Below are 27,483 nucleotides of genomic sequence, written 5' to 3' on the forward strand. Positions count from 1 at the left end.
TTAACTAAGATATGGACAGATGAGTAAAAATACCGATAAAAAACAAATAATAGGGGGAACACAGGTTAAAATAAATTAAGTAGATGGAAATACTAGTGGTCAATGAGAGGAAGGGGTGAGGGGTATGGTATGTGAATTTTTTAATTTCTTTTTCTAGAGTGATACAAATGTTAAAAAAAATAAACCATCACGATGAATACACAACTATGTGATGATATTGTGAGCCATTGATTGCATACCATGCATACCATGTAGGAAATGTTTTATGTTAAGAATGTATGTTTGTATGTTATTTTTTCTTTTTTTTATTTATTAATTTAAAAAATTAACAAACAAAACATTAAGATATCATTCCATTTTACGTATATAATCAGCAATTCTTAATAGCATCACATAGTTTTATTCATCATTTCTTAGAACATTTGCATCGATTTAGAAAAAGAAATAAATCGATAACAGAGAAAAAAAGATTATACATACCATTCGCCTTACCCCTCGCTTTCATTTATCACTGGCATTTCAAACTAAATTTACTTTAACATTTGTTCCGCCTATTATTTACTTTTATTCCATATGTTCTACTCTTCTGTTGATATGGTAGACAAAAGGAACATCAGGCACAAGGTTTTCACAATCACGGAGTTACATTGTGAAAGCTATATCATTGTTCAATCATCATCAAGAAACATGGCTACTATATGTTATTTTATTAATAAAATATTTTTAAAAAAAAACGAAAGAAAGGCATACCAACAGTAAGGTAAGAAAAAGACAAAAAAAACTTTTTTTTTTTTTTTTATGGGCAGGCACCGGCAATTGAACCCGGGTCTCCAACATGGCAGGCAAGAACTCTACCTACTGAGCCACTGTGGCCCACCCAAAGCAAAAAAACTTTTAAGCATAGTCTGACACCACTGATTAAGAACAAACTGGTCTATATACTTCATTAATTCCTGGCAGCACTGATAAACAGGCCTTGTACAATAATTTATGTTAACAGTAATAAAAATGATGATGATGATGAAGAAAAGAGCTAAATCCACTTACTTCCAGTGTGCCAAACCTTGTATAAGCAATGAACATTTATTTCCAGATCTTTCCCATTTCTCTGACTTCTGACCTGTAAGACATCCCAGTTTCTTTCTTTCATAATTTTTTTCCCCCTCTACCAGAACCTGAAGAGTGTGGACAGCCTGGTCCCTTTGTCCCCAGGACAGTCACCCTCTGTACATTCCTTCTCTCATTCCAACAGTGGATTTATTTCTGAGGAACGTTACAGATGCATAGTATGTACATGTATATGTATGTGTGATATATATATATATATATATATATATATATATATTCATTTTTTAATGGGTAAGCCGTGGTGGCTCAGCAGGCAGAGTTCTTGCCTGCATGCCAGAGACCCGGGTTCGTTTCAAGGCGCCTGCCCATGCAAAAAAAAAAAAAATCATCATGGGAAGTATACCTCCGATTAGCTCACTTGTATATAAAGTACTGATTTAATAATTACCAATAACCCTAGAAAGTACTACTATTACTTCATTTCATAGATGAGAAAACTGAGGGAACATATAACTATTAAGTGGCAAAGTTAAGATTCAAACCCAGGGCTTCAGAGCCTATTTTCTTAACCATTATACTATACTGAATCTCAGTGATGAACTAATGTTTAAAAATTGTTCAACCATGCTTGTCCTGTGTGTTGTAGGAAAACAGAAAAATCTGCAATTTTTATTTCACTATGAAAAAAGCTCTTTAAAAATGACCCTGGACTTGAAAAATGACTGGACTTGTAAAATCTGATTGCAACCTATATTTCCAGCTGATCTATCTCCCCAAATTCCAGCAAAACCAGACTTCTTATATTCCTTAAATATACGGAGCCAACATTTTCATACCAATGTCCTTTAAACATAAGGAACCTGTATTTTCTTTCAACATTAAAGGCCTTTTCCTGGCTTCTCTTCCTAGAAAACTCCCATTTCTCCTTTAAGTTTCAGTTCAAATAACTTCCTCCATGAAACCTTTCCTGATGATGCCATTAGGCAAAACTGTGTTCACACAACATTTTGTACATTTCCTTATGAAAGCATTTATTATATTATAGCTGAACGCCAAACTCTTTTTCTTCTCCTAGAATTAGATAAAACCTAGTTCATAATATAAATTTTATGTAGTACATAATCTAACCCAATCAGTCTAGATATCATTTAAAGAATCGAAACACAATGAGCCCAGAATAAATATGGGGGCCTTTAATCCTGTATAGCTTAATTTAATGCCTGGATGTATCCCAGAAATTATTAGGCAAAAAATAAAAAAGTATTGGCAAAGCTCCTTGAGGGATGGGAGAAAAAATACAGAACTATTAAACTTTACCATCAAGGAAATCCCTGATACTGTGTCAAATATTAGGGACACCCAAATCAATAGGCCAAGCCCATAATCTTTTTTTTTTAAATTTTTTTTTATTAATCAAAAAAAAGAAAAGAAATTAACACAACATTTAGAAATCATTCCATTCTACACATGCACTCAGTAATTCTTAGTTTCATCACATAGATGTATGATCATCATTTCTTTTGTACATTTGCATCGATTTAGGAAAAGAACTAGCAAAACAGCAGAAAAAGATATAGAATGTTAATATAGAGAAGAGAATTAAAATAATAATACTAATAATATATATATATATATAAAGGAAAAAGAAAAAAACAAAAACAAAAGATACAAACACACAAACAAACAAACAAAAAACCATATTTCAGGTGCAGCTTCATTCAGTGTTCCAACCTAGTTACATTACACTTAGGTATTATTGTGCTGTCCATTTTTGAGTTTTTGTATCTAGTCCTGTTGCACAGTCTGTATCCCATCAGCTCCAATTACCCATTATCTTACCCTGTTTCTAACTCCTGCTGGTCTCTGTTACCAATGATATATTCCAAGCTGATTCTCGAATGTCGGTTCACATCAGTGGGACCATACAGTATTTGTCCTTTAGTTTTTGGCTGGACTCACTCAGCATAATGTTTTCTAGGTCCATCCATGTTATTACATGCTTCATAAGTTTAGTCTGTCTTAAAGCTGCATAATATTCCATTGTAGGTATACACCACAGTTTGTTTAGCCACTCGTCTGTTGATGGACATTTTGGCTGTTTCCATCTCTTTGCAATTGTAGATAATGCTGCTATAAACACTGGTGTGCAAATGTCCGTCTGTGTCTTTGCCCTTAAGTCCTTTGAGTAGATACCTAGCAGTGGTATTGCTGGGTCGTAATCCATTCTGCCATTCTATGTCTTTGATTGGGAAATTCAGTCCATTAACTTTTAGTATTATTACTGCTTGGATAATATTTTCCTCTAACATTTTGCCTTTTGTATTATATATATCATATCTGATTTTCCTTCTTTCTACACTTTACTCCATACCTCTCTCTTCTGTCTTTTCGTATCTGACTCTAGTGCTCCCTTTAGTATTTCTTGCAGAGTTGGTCTCTTGGTCACAAATTCTCTCAGTGACTTTTTGTCTATAAATGTTTTAATTTCTCCTTCATTTTTGAAGGACAATTTTGCTGGATATAGGAGTCTTGGTTGGAAGTTTTTCTCTTTTAATATTTTAAATATATCATCCCACTGTCTTCTAGCTTCCATGGTTTCTGCTGAGAAATCTACACATAGTCTTATTGGGTTTCTCTTGTATGTGACAGATTGTTTTTCTCTTGCTGCTTTCAAGATCCTCTCTTTCTCTTTGACCTCTGACATTCTAGCTAGTAAGTGTCTTGGAGAACGCCTATTTGGGTCTATTCTCTTTGGGGTGCGCTGCACTTCTTGGATCTGTAAATTTAGGTCTTTCATAAGAGTTGGGAAATTTTCAGTGATAATTTCTTCCATTAGTTTTTCTCCTCCTTTTCCCTTCTCTTCTCCTTCTGGGACACTCACAACACGTATATTTGTGCGCTTCATATTGTCATTCAGTTCCCTGATCCCCTGCTCAAGTTTTTCCATTCTTTTCCCTATAGTTTCTGTTTCTTTTTGGAATTCAGATGTTCCATCCTCCAGTTCACTAATTGTAGCTTCTGTCTCTTTAGATCTACCATTGTAGGTATCCATTGTTTTTTCCATTTTTTCTTCTTTGTCCTTCACTCCCATAAGTTCTGTGATTTGTTTTTTCAGATTTTCTATTTCTTCTTTTTGTTCAGCCCATGTCTTCTTCATGTCCTCCCTCAATTTATTGATTTGGTTTTTGAAGAGTTTTTCCATTTCTGTTCGTATATTCAGCATTAGTTGTCTCAGCTCCTGTATCTCATTTGAACTATTGGTTTGTTCCTTTGACTGGGCCATATCTTCAATTTTCCGAGCGTCATCCATTATTTTCTGCTGGTGTCTGGGCATTTGATTAGATTTCCCTGGGTGTGGGACCCAGCTGGTTGAAAGGTTTTTCTGTGAAATCTCTGGGCTCTGTTTTTCTTTTCCTGCCCAGTAGGTGGCGCTCGTGGCACTCGTCTGTCTGCGGGGCCCACCAGTAAAAGATGCTGTGGCTCCTTTAACTCGCCAATCCGAATCTCGCAGTCGGCCCGGGGAACCGCGTGTGGAGGCGGGGGTCGCTGGCCGCTGCGGCTTGAGGGAGTGCCAGTCCAAATTGCCCAGCTAGCCCGAGACGCCAAGCGTGACGGGAGGGCCCCGCTATCCAACGTTCCCAGTCAGACCGGGGAGCCACGTGCGTGGAAGGGACCCCAGTCGCCAGCCGCCCTGGCTGGGAAAACGCGCGCCCCGCGGGTATCTCACCGCAGCGGATTCTCCCTGCCCGTTCAGCTGTTCCAGAATGGGGTACGCTGTCTTTTTGGTCTCTGTCGTGACTCCGGGAGCTGTTTCGTATTGTTTCTGTTTCTTTAGTTGCTTTTCTGGAGGAGGAACTAAGACCCGCGCGTCTTACTAAGCCGCCATCTTCTCCGGAAGTCAAGCCCATAATCTTGAGGCTTGCGCTTGTGAAGCTTATGCATATACCAGAGAAGCTTAGCCTACCTACAGGTGTGTCTAAGGCGTGCCTAAAAGTCAGCCTGGAGGACCTCTTTTGTTGCTCACATGTGGCCTCACTCTCTCTAAGCCCAACTCTGCCAAGTGTTGCCCTCCCCCCTACGTGGGACATGATATCCAGGGGTAAAAGTCTCGCTGGTAGCATGGGAGATAACTCCCAGGGATGAGTCTGGACCTGACACTGTGGGATCAACAATGCCATTCTGGCCAAAAGGGGGGAAAGACGTGTAACAAATAAGGTCTCAGTGGCTGAGAGAGTTCAAATAGAGAGGCTACTCTGGAGGTTGCTCTTACACAAACTCCAGTTAGACACTGCTACCTATCATAATTTGCCAAGCCCAAACTAAAACCATTCCAGCCAATCTTAAAGAACACCTAGGGGAGTGTATAAGATTCTACAGAGGTTTCCATGCACTAGGGTAACTTTTCAGAAACCTACAACTCCACATGGGTCCCTGGACCAGATAAGTCCTGAAACCTAGAAGGGCCAGCCTCTTCAGAACATCAGCTAGTTTCATCTCTTTTCCCCTTATTATTGATAGTCACTTCCAAGATGAAAAAGATAGAATGGGCATAGCCCAAATATCCCTAAAGAGTGGGAGAAAGATCAAAGGTGATGCTGGAGCTATACAGAGAAGGTAGGGTTTAACAAACAAGTATGATTGCTAAATCATTATAATGGTATTTCTTTTAGTCTCCAGTATCTTAGAGCAGCTAAGAATAAAACCTAAAATTGTGGAATTGTAACCCATACCAAATTCTGAAATCTGTTCTACAACTAATTGTTGCGCTGTGCTTTGAAATTTATTGTTTTGTATATACGTTACTTTTCTTAAAAATGAAAAAAAGTGATAGAAATATCTATTCCTTCTAGTTTCCACTGTTCTGGAGCAGCTACAAGGAAAAATCTGAGATGATGGCATGGTAGCCCATGACAAACTCTGGGATCTGTCCTGTAACTACTTGTTGAAGAGTGTTTTGAAAACTATTGCTCTTTTCTTTCTTTGCTTTGTATATATGTTATATTATACATTAAAACCAAGTTAAAAAAACTAATTTATAGTAGGTTGTAAATAAATTTTAGGTGTTGCCACTTAATGAATTAAATTTCCTTTCAAAACACTCAGGAGTACAGAACACCACTCTGATCAAGATGGCAGAAATGAGAAGCTTTAGGGGTCCATCTCCCTACAGAAGCTTTGAGCAATCAAGAACTGGCAGAAATATTTTCCTCAAGGCTCAAAAAAACAGTTAAAGAACAACAGTAATAGGACAAGTGCCAAATCAAGAAAAAGTCTACTTAAAAGTCGTGGTACCCTGGCTGGCCCCTCCCCATCCTTTATGGGCCCAATACAGAGTTGGCCCACATTCCCAGTGCACAATCATGATCCTGGTTCCATAGAGAGCAGAGAAATCTCATGTACACACTGGGAGCATACATGTCAGACCCAATCTGTCTGGTGGTGGCATGAGGGACTCAATGCCCTTGAACCTGCTGAGTGTAGAAGGTGGCACACAGAGCGCTCCTACACAATTGTAGGAGCAGTGAAGTGGCTGCCTGGGGTAAGGGACTGCTAGGCTGTAGGGCATAGAGTACTGTGCCCAGGACCATGAGAAAACCGTTTCCTAAGGAAAAGGGGTCACTTGTGTCTCTGTAAATGGGAGAATTTCTAGGACCCACACAGGCAATTTCGAGACAGAGGTATAAAGAAAGGATTAGGAGGCCCCTACAATTTGGCCTCGAGCTATTCCTAAACTCTTCATACAGATAAACCTGAAAAGAGCACTCATAATGGTCAATCTATCTAGAAAAGACGTTTCCTTTGTTTGTTTGTTTTGTTAGCTACTTGCATTTAAGGAAAACTCTGTGATAGCATCAACTGTGTATAAACTTAAGAACCAGACATCTCAGAATCTAAATTACAGCATTAACACATTAAAATATGAAAATGTCCAGATCTCAACAACAACAACAAAATCATAAAACACATAAAGAAAGAAGAAATGATGGCCTAGGCAAAGGAGAAGATTAAAGTATTAGAAACATCAATAAGAAGGACCAGAACTGGGGTATACCAAAGACTGTTAAAAAAAATGGTCCTAAATATGCTCAAAGACCTAAAGGAAACCATGGACAAAGAACTAAAGGAAATGAGGAAAATGACAGATGAAAACAGAGTATCAAAAGAGAGATGGAAATTATGAAAAGGAACTAACAGAGCTGAAGACAACAGTAACAGAAACTTAAAATTCCCTAAAAGGGTTCAATAGCAGATTAGAGCTGTCAAAAGAAACAGTGAACTTGAAGAAAAGACCATTGAAATCATCCAGTCTGAGGAGTAGAAAGAAGAATGAAAAACAGTGAACAGAGTCTGAGAATCCTATAAGACACCATCAGATATACCAATATATCCATTGTGGGAGTTCCAGAAGAAAGAAAGAGGCAGAGTCAAAGAAATGATGGCTGATGATTTCCCAAATTCAACAAAAGATATTTATACACCCAAGACACTCAACAAATTCCAAACAGGGTAAACCCAAATATATCCATATCACACCATATAATAATCAAACTGTAAAAGCCGAAGATAGAGAAATTTAAAAGCCCCAAGAGAGAAACAACATGTCGCATACAAGACAGCGCTATAAGATTAAGTGCCAATTTTTCATGGGAAACCATGCAACCAAGAAGGCAGTATTTCGAGTGCTGAAAGCAAAAAACTGCCCAACAAGAATTCTCTATCTGGCAAAACCGTCTTTCAAAAATGAGGGCTGGATTAAGACATACCCAGATAAATAAAAACCAGGAACTTAGTCACCACAATACCAGCCCAACAAGAAATACTAAAGGAAGTTCTGCAGATTGAAAGGAAAGGACACTAGATAGTTTAACTTTCTCACTCCTCTTTCACTTATTCACTTATGGAATCCACATGAAGAAATAAAGATCTCCAGTAAAGATAATGGCATTGGTAATATAAATACCCATATTCTTGTATTTTGGGTTTGCAACTCCACTTTTAACTTCCTATAGGATCAAAAAGGCAAATGCATAAAATGTAATAAGAAATGAGTGGTTTGGGACTCTTAACATATAAGCACGTAATCTGTAACAAAAACTACATAAAGGTGGGAAGCAGAGGGATATAGGAACATATACCTATGTGCATACGCTGAAGTTAAGTTGGTATGAAAGCAAATTAGACTGTGGAAGATTTAGGAAATTAAGTCCTGTGGTAACCACAAAGAAAATATCAGGAGGATATACAAACCCACAGATAAGAACATAGAGTACAGGTTATAAGAGGTGGGGACTTAATGCAAAATGTGTGCAGTGAAAGGGAAGTTCTAGTAATGGATTAAGGGTACCTCAACGTTGTGAATGTGATTAATTCCATTAAATGGTATGCTTGGGAGAGGTGGGGATGGGAAGATTTATGTTTTGCATGTATACTTCCAAAATTAAAAAAAAGAGAGAGAAACTAAAGCAATAATGACATCTAAATGTAATACAAGATACTGGAGAGGATCTAAAAATGGAGGAGAAATGTCTAAGAAAGTTATTATTGGGATATAAGGAAAAATTAGAATATAAAATGCAAGCTTAATATCTATGTTAAATTTCTTGAACTTGATAACTGTACTTAAGGTGATTATATAAATAAATTATTGTTCACAGGAAATATCCATGGAAGTATTAAATGTTCAAAGAGTATGATGTGTGCAACCTGCTCTCAAATGGAAGGAAGGAGGGAAGGAGGGAGGCAGGGAGGGAAGGAAGTAGGGGGGAGGGAGGGAGGGCAGAGGGTCGGAGGAGGGGAGGGAGAAAGGAAAAAAGAAATAGAGATAGATCAGGAGAGAGGGAAAGAAAGAAATGGCAATAGTGGCAAAATGTTAAAATAGACGGATCTGGGTATTTGGGGTGGGAGGATGTTGGCATTCTGTATGGTGTTTACAATATTTTTGCGACTTGTCGTATAAGTTTGAAATTATTTCAAAATGAAAAGTGTTTCAAAATGTTTAAGAAGCGGGTGAGCCACGGTGGCTCAGCAGGCAAGAATGCTCACCTGCCATGCCAGAGGACCCAGGTTTGATTCCCGGTGCCTGCCCATGTAAAAAAAATAAATAAATAAAAAAATAATAAAAGTCATGGACAGATACTTAAAAAAAAAAATGTTTAAGAAGAGAAAATAACGCATGCCTAATAGGTTGAAAAAACAGACTCCTTCATTAGGATAAAAACAGAGGGGGTCTTTCAGAGATAGAATATTAAGGAAAAGGGGAACAATCTTCAAACTGGTTAGGACAGGTACATCTCTGAATTGGGTTGGCTGACACAGACATGATAAAGGTCCTTTTTTTCTGGCAAAGGGAATTTTCAGTGATAACAGTACAAACAAGTTTAATCTTTATTTATGGACAATGGAATACAGAACTCTGTAAACATGGGAAGTCCTGTCCTGGCTCTACATACAGTAGCCCAAGTGCACTATTATTCCATCTGAGAGTCAAGTTTTGTGGGTTATAATAGTTTTTCATTGGTTACATAAAGTTTTTTTTATTTGGGAATAATAAAAAAAAAAACAACCTCAGCAATTCCAAGTGATAAGCCCAGAGTTCCACACAGTGAAGGTTTATTTTAACAAAAGTCATGAACTTTAAACGTTTAAAAGAAATAAAGTTCATTTTCGTATAATCGGAAGTTAGCTCAACAAGCCTCGATAGGTAACTATAAGAGATAGAACAAATTAAATGACATAACAAAGACACAAATAGGTGAATAGAGAACACTCTGTAGGAAAATTGACCTAATTTCTTCAAAGAACAATAATACAGGAGTTCCAGAAGACAGCCCTTGTCCTAGCTGCACACACTCCAGTCAGTGCTCCATGGCCCGTGTAGGGAGTAGACCTAGCACACTTGCCTTGTCCTTCTCCAGGCCGGGCTCCCATAGCCACCAGCCACCTGAGAAGATTCACTGGCCATAGTGACAGCTAGACAGTGGAAATAGGGAGAGGATCTGAAAACTTGACTTTTCTCACCTCACATTGCATACTCATAGAGGAATGCTGTAATATAAAAATTACAAATCTGGAAAACTGCTCTTGAAGAATGCCTGAAAGCATTACAGGTTCAGCAAGTCAGCACCTCAGAACTTACTTTCCTGAAGGAATGAGTGAAGCTTTTAAAAAGACACATTCTCTTGGAGGAGTGAGAAAGTTAAACTATCCGCACTAAAACGGCTATATTTTAGGATATTAAAAGGATATTTAAGCTAGCCACATCCTCGTATCTGGTGATGGCCTAGGGACCCTCTCTGGCCTGTTCCATCCGTACAGTTTGGTTGAGCATGGACAGAGGCATAGGGTTGTGTACAATTTCCCACAGTTCAGCACATCACTGCAGCTGTGGCTGAGTCTAGAAGTAATGAGACTGGTTTATATGGATGTAATATGAAGATATTTACAGCACTGGAATTACAGCCTATGAATTAGCCAGCGGGCAGGGACCTTTCCAGGATATGCATCAGATTCAAATGCTATTACAGAAACTGAAAGGTCCTCCATACAGCCCACTGGATATCAGTGCTTTCCCTAAGTCAGAATCCAAAATGAAAAACTCCCGATCAGGTATAGAGTCTGAACTGGAAAAAGTGTCCTTGTGTCCAGTAGGACTTCCACAGTGAACACTACAGACAGTAGATAGCCATCCTCAAAAACTTTCTCTACTGCTTTCTTTAGCTTAATACAATTATGCAACAAGATCCTGAGAAAAAGCCATAAGCAAGCAGTTTATTATTTCATGTATACTTCAAACAGATGAAAGGGCAAAGCCAGGATCCAGTACTTTCACTGCTGACCCCAGTGTTAACTTGGGGCCAGAACGTGTTCTTCCTAATGAAAAAGCCTCAAACTAGGAATTTAGGGATGCCAAATCATTTTATATCCTATATGCATGACATTTTCTCCTTGATCCTTTCTCATCTGTATTGCTAGATACAAACACCAGAATTATAGTTGAAAAAATAGTTGGCGCAGTAGAGACTATCATTTTAAACCACTCTTCAAAGGCATATGCTTATAGCCCCTTCATTTAGCTCAGAGTGCTATCATAAATCTAGGGACACTTCAGAATTCTTAATCTAGCTAAATTTAATGTCTTTCATTCTTGAACTGTTTTCCCCAACTTCTGACTAACCCCTCTCTTTATCTCTCAATGTAAATTTCCAAGCCAGTTAATTTCTTCGGCATTTTGCTCATTAAGGGGAATTAACCCTCAAAGCACAGTACTTCAAAGGACATCTTTTTCTTCAAATTCTTTAGCCTTTTTGATCAGTTATTGTTAGAGAAGCAGACTAGTTTATTCTGGTTTGGGAGAAGGGAAAATGTATTTTCTCATTTTCTATTATTGGTACTTATGGTAACATCAAACTGAGCCTTATTCACATTCAATGATTCACTTGACATATGTAGAGAAGTCGTAATTTGTTTTTTCAAAGGGTTAAAGTGACAGTTTTCTACCTATGGAAATTACAGATCAAAAATTAATGCAGGGTGGGACATTGTGGCTGAGCAGGCAGAGTTCTCGCCTGCAATGTCGGAGACCCGGGTTCCCAATGCCTGCCCATGCAAAAAAAATAAAAAATTAAATAATAATAATAATGCACCCCACAGTCAATAAAGATTTACTGAATTGAAATAAAAAAACACAATACTACGGCGGTTGGAGGGTTCAGGGGACAAAGATCAGCAATTTTTTTTTCTGTAAAGATCCAGATATTAACAATTATGAGAACGTGCTTTCATCAATTTTAATAAATATGCCACACCAATGAAAGATGTTATTAATAAGGTAGTATATGGATTCTGTATTTTATGCACAATTGTTCTATAAACCCACAATTTCACTAATAATAAAACATTAAAAATAAAACAAAAAGATACAAGCAGTAAATATTTGAGGCTTTATGAGCCAAGAACCAAAACTGAGGATATTACATAGGTAATATGACAAAAGAGAAAACAAATTTCCATAAATTTTTATTGGTGAAATTAAAAATATAATAATAACTGAATACAACTGTCTGTGTGATACAGGTCTACTAACAAGAAGAGAATTCTTTTTTGTGAGGGGATAACATTTTGCTCAAGTGGGTTTGAAGTCAGTGTTTCTTATCATCAAAACAGATTGCAGATGGGCCACGGTGGCTCAGCAGGCAGAGTTCTTGCCTGCCATGCTGGAGACCTGGGTTCAATTTCCAGTGCCTGCCCATGCTAAAAACAATAACAACAACAAATTGCAAATATTTATTTGCTAATGCCGAGCTGTAATGAAATTTTGTGTATTTCATCTTTCAAAATGTCTCTTCACACAGATAAGCACTGCCAAATAATGGTATCAATCCACGAGCATATTATTTTAATTGAGTATATTCATAGCTTAAGAAGCATTCATAGAATTCTAACAGATTCTTCTTTTTATATTTATTTACCTTTTAACATTGCAGATTAATTACCCTTGAAGATTAGTTATTCAATCACACAGTTATATGGATTTTGAAATATGGACAATTTCTTTGCATGGCACTACAGTTTGAGCTTATAAAATATATCCACTGCATATTTTGGGGGAAATGGAGATATTGCTTCCTGTTTTAACTTTTGACAGCACAGGAAATTTATAAAGCAGCATAACATTTACTTGTGACTCAAACAAACTTAGCTGTCATTGAAATGACTTTACCACAACATAAATTTTGCCCTGCAATTTTAGGTTGAACTCATTAAGAAACATTGTCAAGTCTGCAGCAACACCTAGTTTCTGAAGTCACTTGTTGTTCAGTAATAGTGGATAGATAAAGTTCTATGAAAAAAAAATTTCATTGTCAACCCTGAGCTTAAAAAAAAAAATCGCAATAAAATATTACAACTGCTAAGTCATAGAATTGTTGCATGGTAGGGCACATCAAGCTATTCACCTTCTATAGTTAAATCCTCAAGAATAAATGAAGTGTATCACTGACCAAAATGGTTCAATAACATACTATAGATTCAAATACTTTCCATAAAGTATTTGCTGGTGAATAAAACAACGAATAACCATAGGCTTTAAATATCTTCCATTTTCACAAGTACATAAATTGTCTAACTAAGCCTTTTGTTGTTGTTGTTGCTCTACATACATTTTTACTACTACCAGTTGTAACACCTTTCAGCAGATTCTGCTTTAGGTTGCAATGAATTAGTGTCTTCTCAACTTCTTTCTCACATGTTGTTGTTCCATGCACTACAAATTTGTAGTTTCAAACCTGGTATTCACTCCTCAGATAAACAATTCAACAGTTTTAGTAACAAATGTCCACTCATCAGGAGCCAAGAAAAACTACTCAAAGTAATTTCCTTGTTTTTTATTTAACTATTGCTATTGTTCCCAATGTCCTGAACTTTCTTGATCAACTGTTCTCACCAAAAGGTTAACAGTCTTAAATAAGTTTAATTTCTCAGGAAACATTTCTTCTCCTGCTGCAATCAAACATAATTTAATTAGCTCACCACAGGTAGGTGACTTTCCTTGCTCAGCTATCAGATGAGTTATTTAGAAACCTCCTATGGTTGCAGCCTCAGCTCATTTTTTTTACTTCTGTAAAAAAAGTTCTACTTTGACCAGCTATTTCATGTTAGATTTTCTAATTTTTTTGAATACCGCTTTCCTGTGAGTTGGGAATATTGTGAAAGGTGCTTAGCCTGGGAATGCCACTGTATACTGTGTTCTTCCATCACAGTTACAGTGTCACTGCATAGTAAACACACTGCTTTGCATCTAATTCAGTAATAAAATAAACCACCCTCCACTGTATTTAAAAGTGCAACATTAAATGCCCACATTTCTTTCTTGTTTTGATATGATGAATATTATGCATTGATAAAAATAAGCAAAATGTCATGGTATAACTTGCCAAACCCTAACCAAAACCATTCCAACCAATTCTAAAGAACACCTAGGACAATATATAAGGTTCTACAAAGATTTCATGCACTAGGGTGACTTCCCAGAAATCTACAGCCTCCAGATGGGTCCCTGGACTAGATAAATTCGGAAACCCAGAGGGCCCAGCCACTCTAGAACATCAGCAGTTCCATCTCCCTGTCCCATATTATTGGCAGACCCTTCCAACATGAAAAACTTATAATGGCCATAGCCCAAACACCCCTGAAGAGTGGGACAGAGAGATCAGAGATGGTGGAGTTATACAGAGAAGGTAGAGTTTAACAAATGAGTATGGTTGCTGAATCATTAAATTGATATTTCTTTCAGTCTCCAGTATCTTAGAGCAGCTAGAAGTAAAAACCTAAAATTGTGGAATTGTAACCCATAACAAATCCCGAAATCTGTTCTACAACTAATTGTTGTGCTGTGCTTTGAAATTTATTGTTTTATATATATGTTTTCATAAAAATGAAAAAAAAACCATGATAATAAATATCTATTCCTTCTAGCTTCCAATGTTCTGGAGTAGCTAGAAGGAAAAATCTGAGATGATGGTATGGTAGCCCATGACACACTCCAGGATCTGTCCTGTAAGCACTTGTTAAAGAGTGCTTTGAAAACTACTGCTTTTTTCCTTCTTTGTTTTGTATTTATATTATAATGTGCAATAAAAAATGTCATGGTATGACAAAGCGCGTGGCACTAAACTTTTGGTAAAGTGAAATTCAGAATTATTTTTCCACAAGGATTTCCACAATATATTTTTAGACCTAAATATAACACTTCATATTTATAACTACTGTATTTAATTTTGTTTGATTATAGAATATCAAAATCAGTTTACTGAATCCCACACCCAACTTTTTTAGCTATTTGCCCAGCTTCAAATTACTTAAAAACTTAACTAATATGTCTTTAGGGTATTTTAAAAATGTCTACATTTCTATTATATCCAAAGCACTACTAGCAAAACAAAGGCAAAACAGATGTAAATCGTGCCTTCATGTGCTTTGCTTAATCATTGATAAAAAACTGTTGAGTAGGATTGGGACAAAGGTAGTCAGGAAGTTCAAAATATTATCAATCTATTAATCAATACTCTAAGTTATAGTTCTCATCTAGTTTTTAAAAACCACCCTATTTCAGCCCATATTTCTGTAACTTATCCTCAAAAATAGCATAAAACCGTTTAACACTTTGCTCAAATTTAAATACATTAGGTCAAACATATTCTCCAGGTACTCTTCTAAATCTCCAGATTTAGAAATGTGATTTCTAAATCAAATAGGCTTAAGAAAATAAATGTCTAGGAAATGGAATTAGAAATATTTTAATAAGCATAATCAAGGTTATTGGGTTTTTAGCACTCTGGTTTTTGGTTTAAACATTAGTGTTTTTAGCTTGGCTGGTGTCCCCATTTGCCAAGGCCCATCAATGCTTATAATATCAATTCATAAAAAATTAAAATAAGAATGTCATTTTGTTTCTGAACAATGATGATTATACAGGACTTTGATGGATATAACAGACAGACACGTAAGCTATGATTATCCTTTGACTAATGGAACTACATTTCTTCCTTCCTTTTCAAGACCTTTTTTTTTTAAGGCTGTATGGGGGGTTACATTTCATTATTTTTACATGTGAGTATCCTGTCAAAACCTTTTGGAATACTAAATTCTCTATAGGTATTTATTAAGCACCCATTATCCACTATGTAAAGTAGAAGATACGAGGCAAAAAAAGTAAATAAGATACAAAAGATAAGTATTGAATAATTCAAGAGTTTCAACTTAAAACAAATATAGAAAAGTTACATTTACTTCTTTTAAAGACAAAAAAATGTAGATACATACTACCTTTACCTGACTATTTACATTGAGAAATCTCAAAATTTAAAGGACAGAATAAAAAGTTAAGAATCTACAACTCTACTGAATGTCTTCTGCAATTCTTACAAAGGTTCCTACAGATTGAATTCAGTCACCAGAATCATTTTAAGAAGAAAAAACTGATACTCTGGATCAAATTTGAGTAATCTGTTGTAGTAAACGTAAACTGATGTGGGTATAGCTCTTAAGTGAAAGTTTAGTATTCCTAGGATTTGAGACAACACAGTCAAAAGTCATGCACAGTATCCGAATGTTTTGTAATTACTGTTCCTCCTAATTCAAGTCATTCCTCAAGTAATCTACTCCCTAAATAATGCTTCTGAAATTTATTTTATTTGTTTTAGATGATGCACATTTATTTCCAACTGGGTATAACCAAACATAATTATATCCACAATCAACCTATTTCTCTCGCAATACATAATTAATGACTCAAGCTAACAATATATAGGGATTGGCTATGTGATTTTTTTTTAGTATTTATTTAGGACAAAAGAATTCAAAGCAGTTCCTCAAATATTTCTTGAATTAACTACATCTGTCTCTACTTATTCTACCTGAAGAGTGACATTTACCTATATAGGTAATCTCATTTCACTTTGCTTTAATAAAAAAAAAAGTTAGCTAAACTGTTGGCTTACTTTTTCCCAATCACTCATACTTATAAATTTACCTAATTCACAATAGCTTCAAACCAGATCTAACCTCTTATTACTTACTCTCAACTTCAACTAAAGGTCAGTCTTCTTTTTTCCAAACTCTCGCCTATCCACAAACTTTCATGATCTTTAGGGTCTCTTAAGACTATTAGTTCCAATCCAGCTTCATGACTAGATTCATTGCTGGCTTTTCAGAGGTAAACAAATCTATCAAAAACTTGGGATTGTTTTGTGTACTCCAAGGCAACCTTTTATATAAAACACACCTTTAAATCAAATGTCACTTTTCTATTCCTGTTAGCATAAAATTAAAACCAACTCAACTATACTTTTATGAATTACCCATTCAGGCAGTCACAGACCTGAATTAATATTTGTGTAGTATTCTCCATTACCTAGGCTGAGAATTCTCCTCATACATTCTTTCTTTCCCCTCCTTGAAGAGGCTTATGGTCTGCTTAGTTTTCTTCATCAAATTCTCCATGAATACCCTAAAATACTCATTTTCTCCAAGTGTCTCCATCTTCCCCTCATATCTTGACAAGATAGTTCGGAGATGCTGGTAGGTATCTGGCAGCAGGTCTAAGATATAGGGTGGGCTATTCTTCAGTGCTAACTTTGGGTTCTGACATAACCGCACCACCTGCAAAAAACGGAAAAGAAAGACTATTACTTAGAGGATCTTAAGAACAATTTCCCTTTTTAAATACAATATTTTCTTTTTTTGCAGAAATATGAAACATGCATAAAAGAATATAAGAAATGGTCTATAATCCCACTGCCCACAGGCAATACTTTTATAATTTGTAACCCCTCTAAAAGGATGGGTTCTTAAAACTATGAGAGAGCAATGGTTCACACAACACTTACACTAAATAATTCAGGGAGAAACCATGCACACAGACAGATGCCTAAAAAATGTTAGATGAAATACGGTAAATTCCTTTTAAATGCAGGATTGACTCCTTAAGAAAGTAAAGAAAATTCTCAAAGGAAGAAATAAATGACATGGCTGCCATGTGAGATAAATCTCTATAATCTAGGGGCTTGAGTTTTAACAACCACCAGGAAACAGGAGCAGAGAGATCTTGGACCCAGTAAGGCATGTAGTTGATCAAAGATATCCAGCTCTTCCCATATAAAAGCAGGACTCTCAGAATTTGTCTGGTATTTCTTTTTATCATCTTTTACTTTCAACTTTTCTGAGTTTTTATATTTGACATGGGACTCTTCAAAATATTATATATAACTGGATTTTCTTAATCCAATGAAGTAATCTGTCTTCTAACTGGTGAGTTAAGTCAATTTTATTATTTGTTGCAATGACTGATAATCAGTATCTATTTCTATCATCTTATTTTATGCTTCCCATTTACATGGGTTTTTCTGAGCCTGGGAAAGACAACTAAAAGAGAAAGGCCAGAAATAGACCCACACATAGACAGACCCATGATTTATGGCAAAGGAGTGGTGTTTTCCAAAAATGGTATCATTGTTGATAGCAAATTAAATCCTCACCTTAAACCATACAAAAAAATTTTTAAAAATCCAGGTGGGTTATAGAGCTAAATGTGAAAGGCAAACTCTAAAGCTTTAGAATATATAATAAGAAAACTATCTTCCTGACTTCAAATACAGGAAAATTCCTTACACCAGTCCATAAAAAAATTAACCATAAAAGAAAAGAAAATCAAATTCTACTGCTTTAAAAGTATAAACTTCTATTTATCAAAAGATATCGCAGAAAGAATAAAAACATAAGTCAGAGAAATCAGAGAAGACATCTACAATACATAAAATTGATATATACATCTAGAATATATAAAGGACATCTACAAATCTATAAAAGAATGACAGTCTAATACAAACATGGATAAAGACATTAACAGGATCACTAAAGAAGATATTCAAATAATCAATAAACATATGAAAAGGTACTGAATCTCATTAACCCTTCAGGAAAATGAAAATTACAAAATCACGATTAGATAGTATTATACACACACTAAAATGGCACTGCCAGCCACTGACAAGAATATGGACAGAAGTATAAGCAAATGCTGCTGGTGGGAATCTACACTGATACAACCAACTTGAAAAAAAAATCCAGCACTATGATCAGGTTAAACATCTGTATATTGCATGAACTTGGAGATACACTCCTGGAGAGGCATAATAGGACTTTTGCACATAGAATGTACAAAAAAACATTGTTGGTAATAACTGAAAACTGGAAACAACCCAATGTCCATCAACAACAGAGTAGATATATAAATTAAGTTATATTCATCACAGTGCAATACTATATAGAAAATAAAATAAACTATACTAAAACATGGATGCACCTCTCAAATAAACCAGATAAAAAAAAATCAGAAAAAAATAGATTCAATATGATTACATGAATACAGGGTTCCAAAAGCATCCATCCAAACTATATTGTTTAAGGATACATACAGATATAGTAAAGGTATAGTAAAATAGAAAAATAAATTTTATCTGTAGATTATATGATTGTCTATGAAGAAAATAAAATCATCAAAGTATTACAAACAAAACAATTCAGTAAGTTGCTGGATTTAAGACAAACATACCAAAACTCAGTAGCATTATTAAATATTTTATAAATAATTTTAAAACATAATATTTGAAAAAATGCCACTTAGGAAAGCAATAAAAGTGTTAAGGTACCAGGTAATACATCTAACAAAAAATGTGCTACTTTTTATGAAGAAAATGGTAAAACTTAACTGAAAAACATAAATGTCAGAAGTCAATAGAGAACTATACCAGGTTCAGTGATAGGAAGATTCAATGAAAATATGTCAATTCTTCTCCAAATTAGTGTATAAATTCTATCAGCCTTTTTCATGGAACACTAAACTCATCCCAAAACCCACAGGAATGAAAAAGAGACCAAAAACAGCCAAGTTCATTTCGAAAAAACGACAAGGAAGGAGATATTTACCCAGTTAGATATCAAAACTTATTATAACTTTGTTTTTAACATTTTTATTGTGAAATATAAATATATAAGCAATAAATTTCAAGCTACATTTTGTTTCATTTTTAAAACTTTTTTATTATAAAACTTATTTATTATAAAAAATATACATATATATACAAAGTAAAGAAAGAAAAAAGCAATAGCTTTCCAAGCACTCATCAACAAATAGTTACAGGAAACACTAGAGTTTGTCATGGGCTACCATATCATCCTCAGATTTTTCCTTCTAGCTGCCTCCAGCATATAGGATGCTGGAAGGAATAAATATTTTTTTATCTTCACAATCAACTTTTTTGTGTGTGTGTAAAAAACAACATATATACAAAAAAAGCAATAAATCCCAAAGCACAGTACAACAATTAGTTGAACAGATTTCAGAGTTTGGTATGGGTTACAATTCCACAATTTTAGGTTTTTACTTCTAGATGCTCTAAGATACTAGAGACTAAAAGAAATATCAATTTAATAATTCAGCAATCATAGCGGTTTGTTAAACCCTACCTTCTTCTATATAACTCCACCATCAACTTTGATCTTTCTATCCCACTCTTTAGGGTATCTGGGCTATGGCCATTTTAACTTTTTCATGTTGGAAGGGGCTGTCAATAATATGGGGTAGGGAGATGGAACTAACTGATGTTCTGTCAAACTAAATTTTAACAAGTAGTTTTAGAACAAATGTCAAAGTATGGTATGGGTTACACTTCCTCAATTTCAGTTATTTCCCTCTAGCTGGTCTAAGACCCTGGAAAATAAAAAAATATCAATATAATGATTCAGTAGCCATACTCATTTGTTATATCCTATCTTCTCTGTTACAACTCCTCCTCATCCTTTGATCCTTCTCCCAAACTTTAAGGATATTCTGGCAATGACCATTCTAACTTTTTCATGTTGAAAAGGGGTGTCGACATTATGGAGTAGGGAGATGCAACTGGATGATGTTCTTGGATAATCCAGTAACTCTGGGTTTCAGAGCTTATGTGGCCTAGGAACCACCTGGAGGTTACAGGTTTCCGAAAAATAAATTCAGTGAGTGAAACTTCTAGAGTCTCAGATAGAGCCATGGGTGTTCTTTAGGGTTTACAGGAATACTGTTGGTTGCGGCTTGGCATACCATGGCAATCAGCGTTATCTCCCTGAAGGCTGCATAAGAGCAACCTCCAGAATAGCCTCTCTATTCCACTTGAAATCTCTTAGCCACTGGTATCTTATTTTGTTACATTTGTTTTCCCCCATTTCGTCAGGTAATCACTGTCCATCCCATGGTGCCAGGGACAGAATCATGTATGGGTGTCATGTTTCACGCTGCCAGGGGCACTTACATACAACCCCAGACATCATGCCCCACACAGGAGATAGGGTACTGATTTTATTTACATAGTTGGGCTTAGAGAGAGAAGGGACACATCTGAGCAACAAAAAGGTTCCGTGGAAGTAAGCCTTGGGAATACTTATAGGTAGGCTTAGCTTCTCTGTTACAGATATAAGTTTAATAAGAGCAAGCCTCAAGATAAAGGGCTTGCTTGGGAGTTATTAATGTTTGAGAGAGTATCAGTGATTTCCCAAGTGGGAAAGATCAATAGTCTCATGTTTTTTCTCCAGTCCTTCAAGTGACTTCACCAATACTTATTAATTATCTGCCCAACATGCTCTGAAAGGTATCCGAATATTACATTAAGCTGTACCAAATTGTAAGAACTTGTTCCCAATTCTAGGCTCCTTGTATTTACGTTGTTTAACTGAACTGGCCAGACAGGTTAAGTTAGATTGCGTGCTACAGAAAATTTAGGTTTTGAAGAAAATAAACCTCTCTTCCTTTGGTCTCATATGGTAGGTGAAGTTCTAAAATACAGACCATGTCATCCTTTACGCTGTATTCTTATATACCTTAGTCCCGACCAGACTGGCTTCGTTCTTATCTCTAATGGAAGCCGATTCCTATTTCAGCTTTGTTAACAGTTGCTGTACATAGGAATGCTGACTTTCAGAGGGGCAGAACCCCAACACCAGCATGCCAGGGCCAATGCTGGCAGTTCTGGGCAGTGCTGGGGGAGCTAAGGGCTGAGTCTACAGGCAAGGGATGCAGTGGGGCTCCTCTAAGCAGAGGCAATCCTGGAGGGGAAGGAAGGTCTGCTTGGCATCTATGCAGGGCAGGGTAACATCAAAAGAGGGGCTTTGCTGAAGGAAAGTGGGGAACTGAGACTGTAAAGGATCTGGAAGGGATTGGGGTTAGGGTGGGATATAAAAGGCCAAAAAGGACTTCAGGAGGAGAATGAGGAAATGAAGGGGAGAGAAAAGAGGGGGCTGGTGTTGGGGTAGGGGGCAGGGTTGGCTGGTCTCCAGGGTCCCCAGGCAGCAGGCACAGAGCTGGCTCCTGACTGCAATCTCAGTGGTCTCTCAGGGCCCTACTTATTGTCCCACACAGCCATCTTTGTATAGAGGGGGACTGGGTAGAACAGCTGGACTTCATGTAGGTAGAGATCTGCTTGATGCCCTCAAAGCAGGCCATTAAGTCTTTCAGGTCTGGGAAGGTGTCCTGGTACTTGGGCTTAAATAAATGGTTCTGATCCAAGTCATCGTAAACCAGGAAATCCACAAAGGTGATCTTGTCCCCGGCAAACCATGGTTGCTTCCCCAGGAACTCTGAGAAAAGCCTCATCTTTTCAGGGAGTCCCTTCAAGTACTCTAGCTTCTGTTTCTCAAAATCAGGGCTGTAGCAGAGCAAGGTCAGTTGTATCTGGATGTCCATGGCCTGGTTCCCCAAAATGTCCGTGTATATCTTTTTTGCTTCCATCTCCCCACACAGGTTGTGCTTGACCGCAAAGTAGTGCAGGATGGTGTTGCTTTAGGTGATCTTTTGAGCATCACTGATTAAATAGGGCAGACTGGGAAAGTCCAGGCCTAGCTTGAATTTATGATTCAGCCACTGGCTTTTGTCATAGTCCGAAGCATCCCCCAGGGTGTATTTCTTTTCCTCATAGTCTAACTCTGTGTATTCCAGAAGCAGGTGAATGGACTGAATGAACCAGCCCATGGATATCCCAGTAACCCAAGGTCATGGGCATGGTACTTGTTTGTGTGGGTTCAGGGAACACAGCAGCATTTGATTTTGAGGAGTTTCCATTTATCAATTTTTACTTCCACTGCTTGTGCTTTGGATGTAAAGTCTAAGAAGCTACCTTCTAAGTCTTGAGGATGTTTCCATATATTTTCTTCTAGGAGTGTTAAGGTATTGGCTCTTATATTTATGTCACTGATCCATTTTGAGTTAATTTTTTTATAGGGTGTGAAACATGGGTCCTCTTTCATTCTTTTGGCTATTGATACTCAGTTCTACCAGCCCCATTTATTGAAAAGACTATTCTTTCCCATTCAGTGGATTTGGGGGCCATATCAAACAATTGATGATAGATCTGGTGGGTCAATTTCCAAACTCTCAATTTTATTTCACTGATCAATATGTCTATCTCTACGCTGATACCATGCTGTTTTAACAACCATGGCTTTATAATAAGCTTTAAAATCAGAAGGGGAGTTCTCCCACTTCATTCTTTTTAAATATGTGTTTGGCTATTCAGGGTCCCTTTCCCTTCCAAATAAATCTGATAACTAGATTTTCCAAGTCTTCAAAGTAGGTTGATGGAATTTTTATTGGTATTGCATTAAATCTGTAGATCCAAAGGGGAGGGCAGTGCAATGGTGGCTCAGTTGCAGAATTATCAGGACAAAAAAAAAATCTGTAGATCCATATGGGTAGAACTGACATCTTAATGATATTCAACCTATCCCATGAACACAAAACATCTTTCCAAATATTTAGATCTTCTTTGATTTGCTTTAGCAATGTTTTGTAATTGTCTATGAATAGGTTGTTCTAGTTTGCAAGCTGCTGGAATGCGATATACCAGAAACAGAACAGCTTTTAAAAGGGGAAATTTATTGTTGCAAGTCCACTGTTCTAAGACTGTGAAAATGTCCCAACTAAACCAAGTCTATAAAAATGTCCAAATTAAGGGACCAACAAGAGGTTAGCTTCACTCAAGAAAGGCCAATGAAGTTCAGGGTTTCTCTCTCAACTGGAAAGGCACAAGGAGAACATGACAGCGTCTGCTAGCTTTCTCTCCCAGGTTCTTGTTCATGAAGTTCCCCCAGGGGGGCATTTTCCTTTTTCATCTCCAAAGATCCCTGGCTGCACAGGCTCTGTAGCTCTTTCCAAATGATAACCTCTTAAAGAGCTCCAATAAGCAACTCCACCTTGAATGAATGGAAACACACCTCCATGGAAGTCATCTAATCAAAAGTTACCACCCAAAATTGGATGGGTCACAACTCCATGGATAATTCAAAAACTCCCACCCAGCAATACTGAATTAGGATTAAAGCACATGGCTTTTATGGGGTCCACCACAGATTTAAACCAGCACATAGGTCCTTTACATCCTTGGTGAAGTTTATTCCTAGATATTTGATTCTTTTAGTTGCTATTGTGAATGGAATTTCTTTTCTCAATTGCCTCCTCAGATCATTACTTGTGTATACAAACATTACTGAATTTTGCACATTAATCTTCTGTCCTGCCACGATGCTGGATTTTTCAGCTTGAGTCATTTTGTCATAGATTTCTCAGAATTTTCAAAATAGAGAATCGTGTCATCTGTAGATAATGAAAAATTTCTACTTTCTTTCTGATTTAGTTGCCTTTTCTTTTTCTTCCCTGATTGCTCTAGCCAGAACTTCTACTAAAATGTTCAATAGTAATAGTGACAAATGGGCATCCTTGTCTCATTCCCTATCTCAGGAGAAAGGCTTCCATTCTCTCACCATTGAGTATGATGCTGGTTGTGGGTTTTTCAAATATTCTGTTTATCACAATGAGGAAGTACCCTTCGACTGCTACCTTTGAAGTGATTTTTTTATCAGAAAAGGATGCCAAATGTTGTCAAATGCTTTTTCAGCATCAGTGGAGATAAATGTGATTTTTCCCTTTTGACCTCTTGATATACAACATACTACATTGATTCATTTTTTGTGTTGTACCCTTGTATGCCTGGAATAAACCCCACTTGGTCATGGTGTATAATTCTTTTAATGTACCATTGGATTTGATTTGCAGGTACATTGTTGAGAATTTTTGCATCTATGTTCATAAGGGAGATTGGGCTGCAGTTTTCCTTTCTTGTAGCATCCTTGTCTGGTTTTGATATTACACTAATTTTAGCTTTATAAAGTCAGTTTGGTAGTGTTCCTTTTTTCCTCAATTTTTTGGAAGAGTTTGAGAAGGAGTGGTGTTAGATCCTTTTGGAATGTTTGGTAAAATTCCCCTGTGAAGCCATCTGTCACTGGGCTTTTCTATGCACAAGATATTTGATGACCGACTGAAACTCTTTACTTGTAATCGGTGTGTTGAGGTCTTCCATTTCTTCTTGAGAGAGGTTAGGTTGGTCATGTGTTTCTAGGGATTTGTTCATTTAATCTAAGTTGTCTAATTTGTTGCCATATACTTGTTCATAGTATCTTCTTATGAATTTTTTTCTCTTCGGAGCCTATGATAATGATCCCAGCCCCCATTTCTGATTTTATTCATTTGTATCCTGCCTCTTTTTTTCCCTGTCAGCCCGGCTAATGGTCAACCAAATTTATTAATTTTCTCAAAGAACCAACTCTCCCTTTTACTGATTCTTTCTATTCTCTTTTTTATTTTTTGCACTCCAATACATTTATTTCTGCTTTAACCCTTGTTATTTCTCTTCTTCTATTTGCTTTGGGGATCGTTTGCTGTTCTTTCTCTAGTTGCTCTAGGTGTACAGTTAGGTCCTCAATGTTTGCTCTTTTTAATATAGGCATTTTGGGCAATGAATTTCCCTCTCATCACTGTTTTTGCTCCATCCCAAAAGTTCTGAAATGTTGTATTATTTTCATTTCTCTCCAGATAGTTAATGATTTGACATGCAATTTCTTAACTGACTGAGTTTTTAAGAGTGTGTTATTTGATTTCCATTTATTTGTGAAAGTTCTGGTTCTTTGGTGGTTATTGATTTCCAGATTTATGCCCTTATAGTAGGAGAAAGTGCTTCAAAAATTTTCAATCTTTTTAAATGTATTGAGACCTATTTTGTACCACAGCATATGATCTATCATTGAGAATGTTCCATGACTATTAGAGAAGAAGATATAACATGGTATTTGGGGGTATAATGATATAAATATATCAGTTAGGTCAAATTCATTTATCACATTGTTTAGGGTCTCTGTTTCTTTATTTCTCCTCTCTTTGGTTGTTCTATCTATAGAAGAAAATGGTTATTATTATTATTATTGAAACATCTATTGCTCCCCTCAGTTCTGCCTCATATACTTTGGAGCTCCTTGATTGGGTGCATAAACATTAATGATCGTTATTTCTCCTTGATGAATTGTGTGCTGGTTTGAAAGGAAGCATGTCCCCTAAGAAAAGCCATGTTTTAATATAAATCCCATTTCATAGAGGTAGAATAGTCCCTATTCAATACTGTATGTTTGAAACTGTAATGAGATCATCTCCCTGGTTGATGTGATTTGGTCAAGAGTGGTTGTTAAGCTGGATTAGGTGATGACGTGTCTCCACCCATTTGAGTGGGTCTTGATTAGTTTCTGAAGTCCTATAGAAGCGGAGACATTTTGGAGAGTGGGAAATTCAGAGAGGGTAGAGAATGCTGCAGCACCACGAAGCAGAGAGTCCACCAGCCAGTGACCTTTGGAGATGAGGAAGGAGAACGTCTCCCGGGGAGCTTCATGATATAGGAAGCCAGGAGACAAAGCTAGGAGATGACGCTGTATTTGCCACGTGCCCTCCCAGCTGAGAGAGAAGCCCTGACTGTGTTCACCATGTGCCTTCTCACTTGAGAGAGAAACCCTGAACTTCATCGGCCTTCTTGAACCAAGGTATCTTTCCCTGGATGCCTTTGATTGGACATTTCTATAGACTTGTTTTAATTAGGACATTTTCTCGGCCTTGGAACTGTAAATTAGCAACTCATTAAATTCCCCCTATTAAAAGCTATTCCATCTCTGGTATATTGCATTTCAGCAGCTAGCAAACTAGAACAAATTGTCATTTTTATTAATATGTACCTTCCTTATTCTTATGGCATCCTTGTGCTTAAAGTCTATTTTGTTTGTTTTCAGCAAAGCTACTCCTGCTTTTTTTTGGTAACACCTTACATAGAGCATCTTTTTCCATCCTTTCATTTTCAATCTTTTTCTATCCTTTGGTCTAAGATGAGTTCTTGTAAATAGCATATAGATGGATCATATTTTAAAATGCATCCTGCCGATTTGTATCTTTTAGTTGATGAGTTTAATCTGTTAACATTCAAAGTTATGTTCTGGTTTGCTAGCTGCCGGAATGCAACACACCAGAGATGGATTGGCTTTTAATAAAAGGGGATTAATTTTGTTAGTTCTTCAGAGGAAAGGCAGCTAACTTTCCACTGACGTATTTTCTTACGTGGAAGGCACAGGATGGTCTCTGCTGGTCTTCTCTCCAGGCCCCTGGGTTCCAACAACTTTCCCCGGGGTGACTTCTTTCTGTATCTTCAAAGGCCTGGGCTGAGCTGCAAGCGCTGAGATGAGGAATGCCGAGCTGCTTAGGCTGTGCTACATTGCGTTCTCTCATTTAAGCACCAGCCAGTTAAGTCAAACGTCACTCATTGCAGCAGAATGCCTCCTAGCCGACTACAGATGTAATCAGCAACAAATGAGGTTCACATACCATTGGCTTATGTCCTCAGCAACAAGACTAGGCCAAGTTGACAACTGAATCTAACTAACACAGTTATTACTGTAAAAGCAGTTCTTAAAATCTACCACCCTTCAGAAAGAAAGATCACCGATAAACACTGAGATGGTATA

The 27,483-nt window shown here is 36.8% G+C and overlaps 1 protein-coding gene and 2 pseudogenes across 3 annotated transcripts in view; 1 reads left to right on the forward strand and 2 right to left on the reverse strand.

Annotated features, from left to right (window-relative positions):
• Window positions 1-27,483, reverse strand: part of CBL (Cbl proto-oncogene) — a 179,965-nt gene that overhangs the window by 96,178 nt on the left and 56,304 nt on the right. For 2 of the 3 annotated variants that reach the window (XM_077112671.1, XM_077112670.1), the window contains exon 2: window positions 16,979-17,226. In XM_077112671.1, coding sequence (XP_076968786.1) covers window positions 16,979-17,226 — 248 coding nt within the window. Of the gene's footprint in view, window positions 1-16,945; window positions 17,227-27,483 lie in introns of those variants that run through there. The other variant, XM_077112672.1, reaches the window with a different exon arrangement.
• LOC143643832 (STE20-related kinase adapter protein beta pseudogene) lies at window positions 10,157-11,040 on the forward strand (annotated as a pseudogene).
• LOC143644122 (glutathione S-transferase Mu 2 pseudogene) lies at window positions 21,776-27,461 on the reverse strand (annotated as a pseudogene).

The sequence above is a fragment of the Tamandua tetradactyla genome, chromosome 8 (assembly GCF_023851605.1).
Source record: "Tamandua tetradactyla isolate mTamTet1 chromosome 8, mTamTet1.pri, whole genome shotgun sequence".
Taxonomy (NCBI): domain Eukaryota; kingdom Metazoa; phylum Chordata; class Mammalia; order Pilosa; family Myrmecophagidae; genus Tamandua; species Tamandua tetradactyla.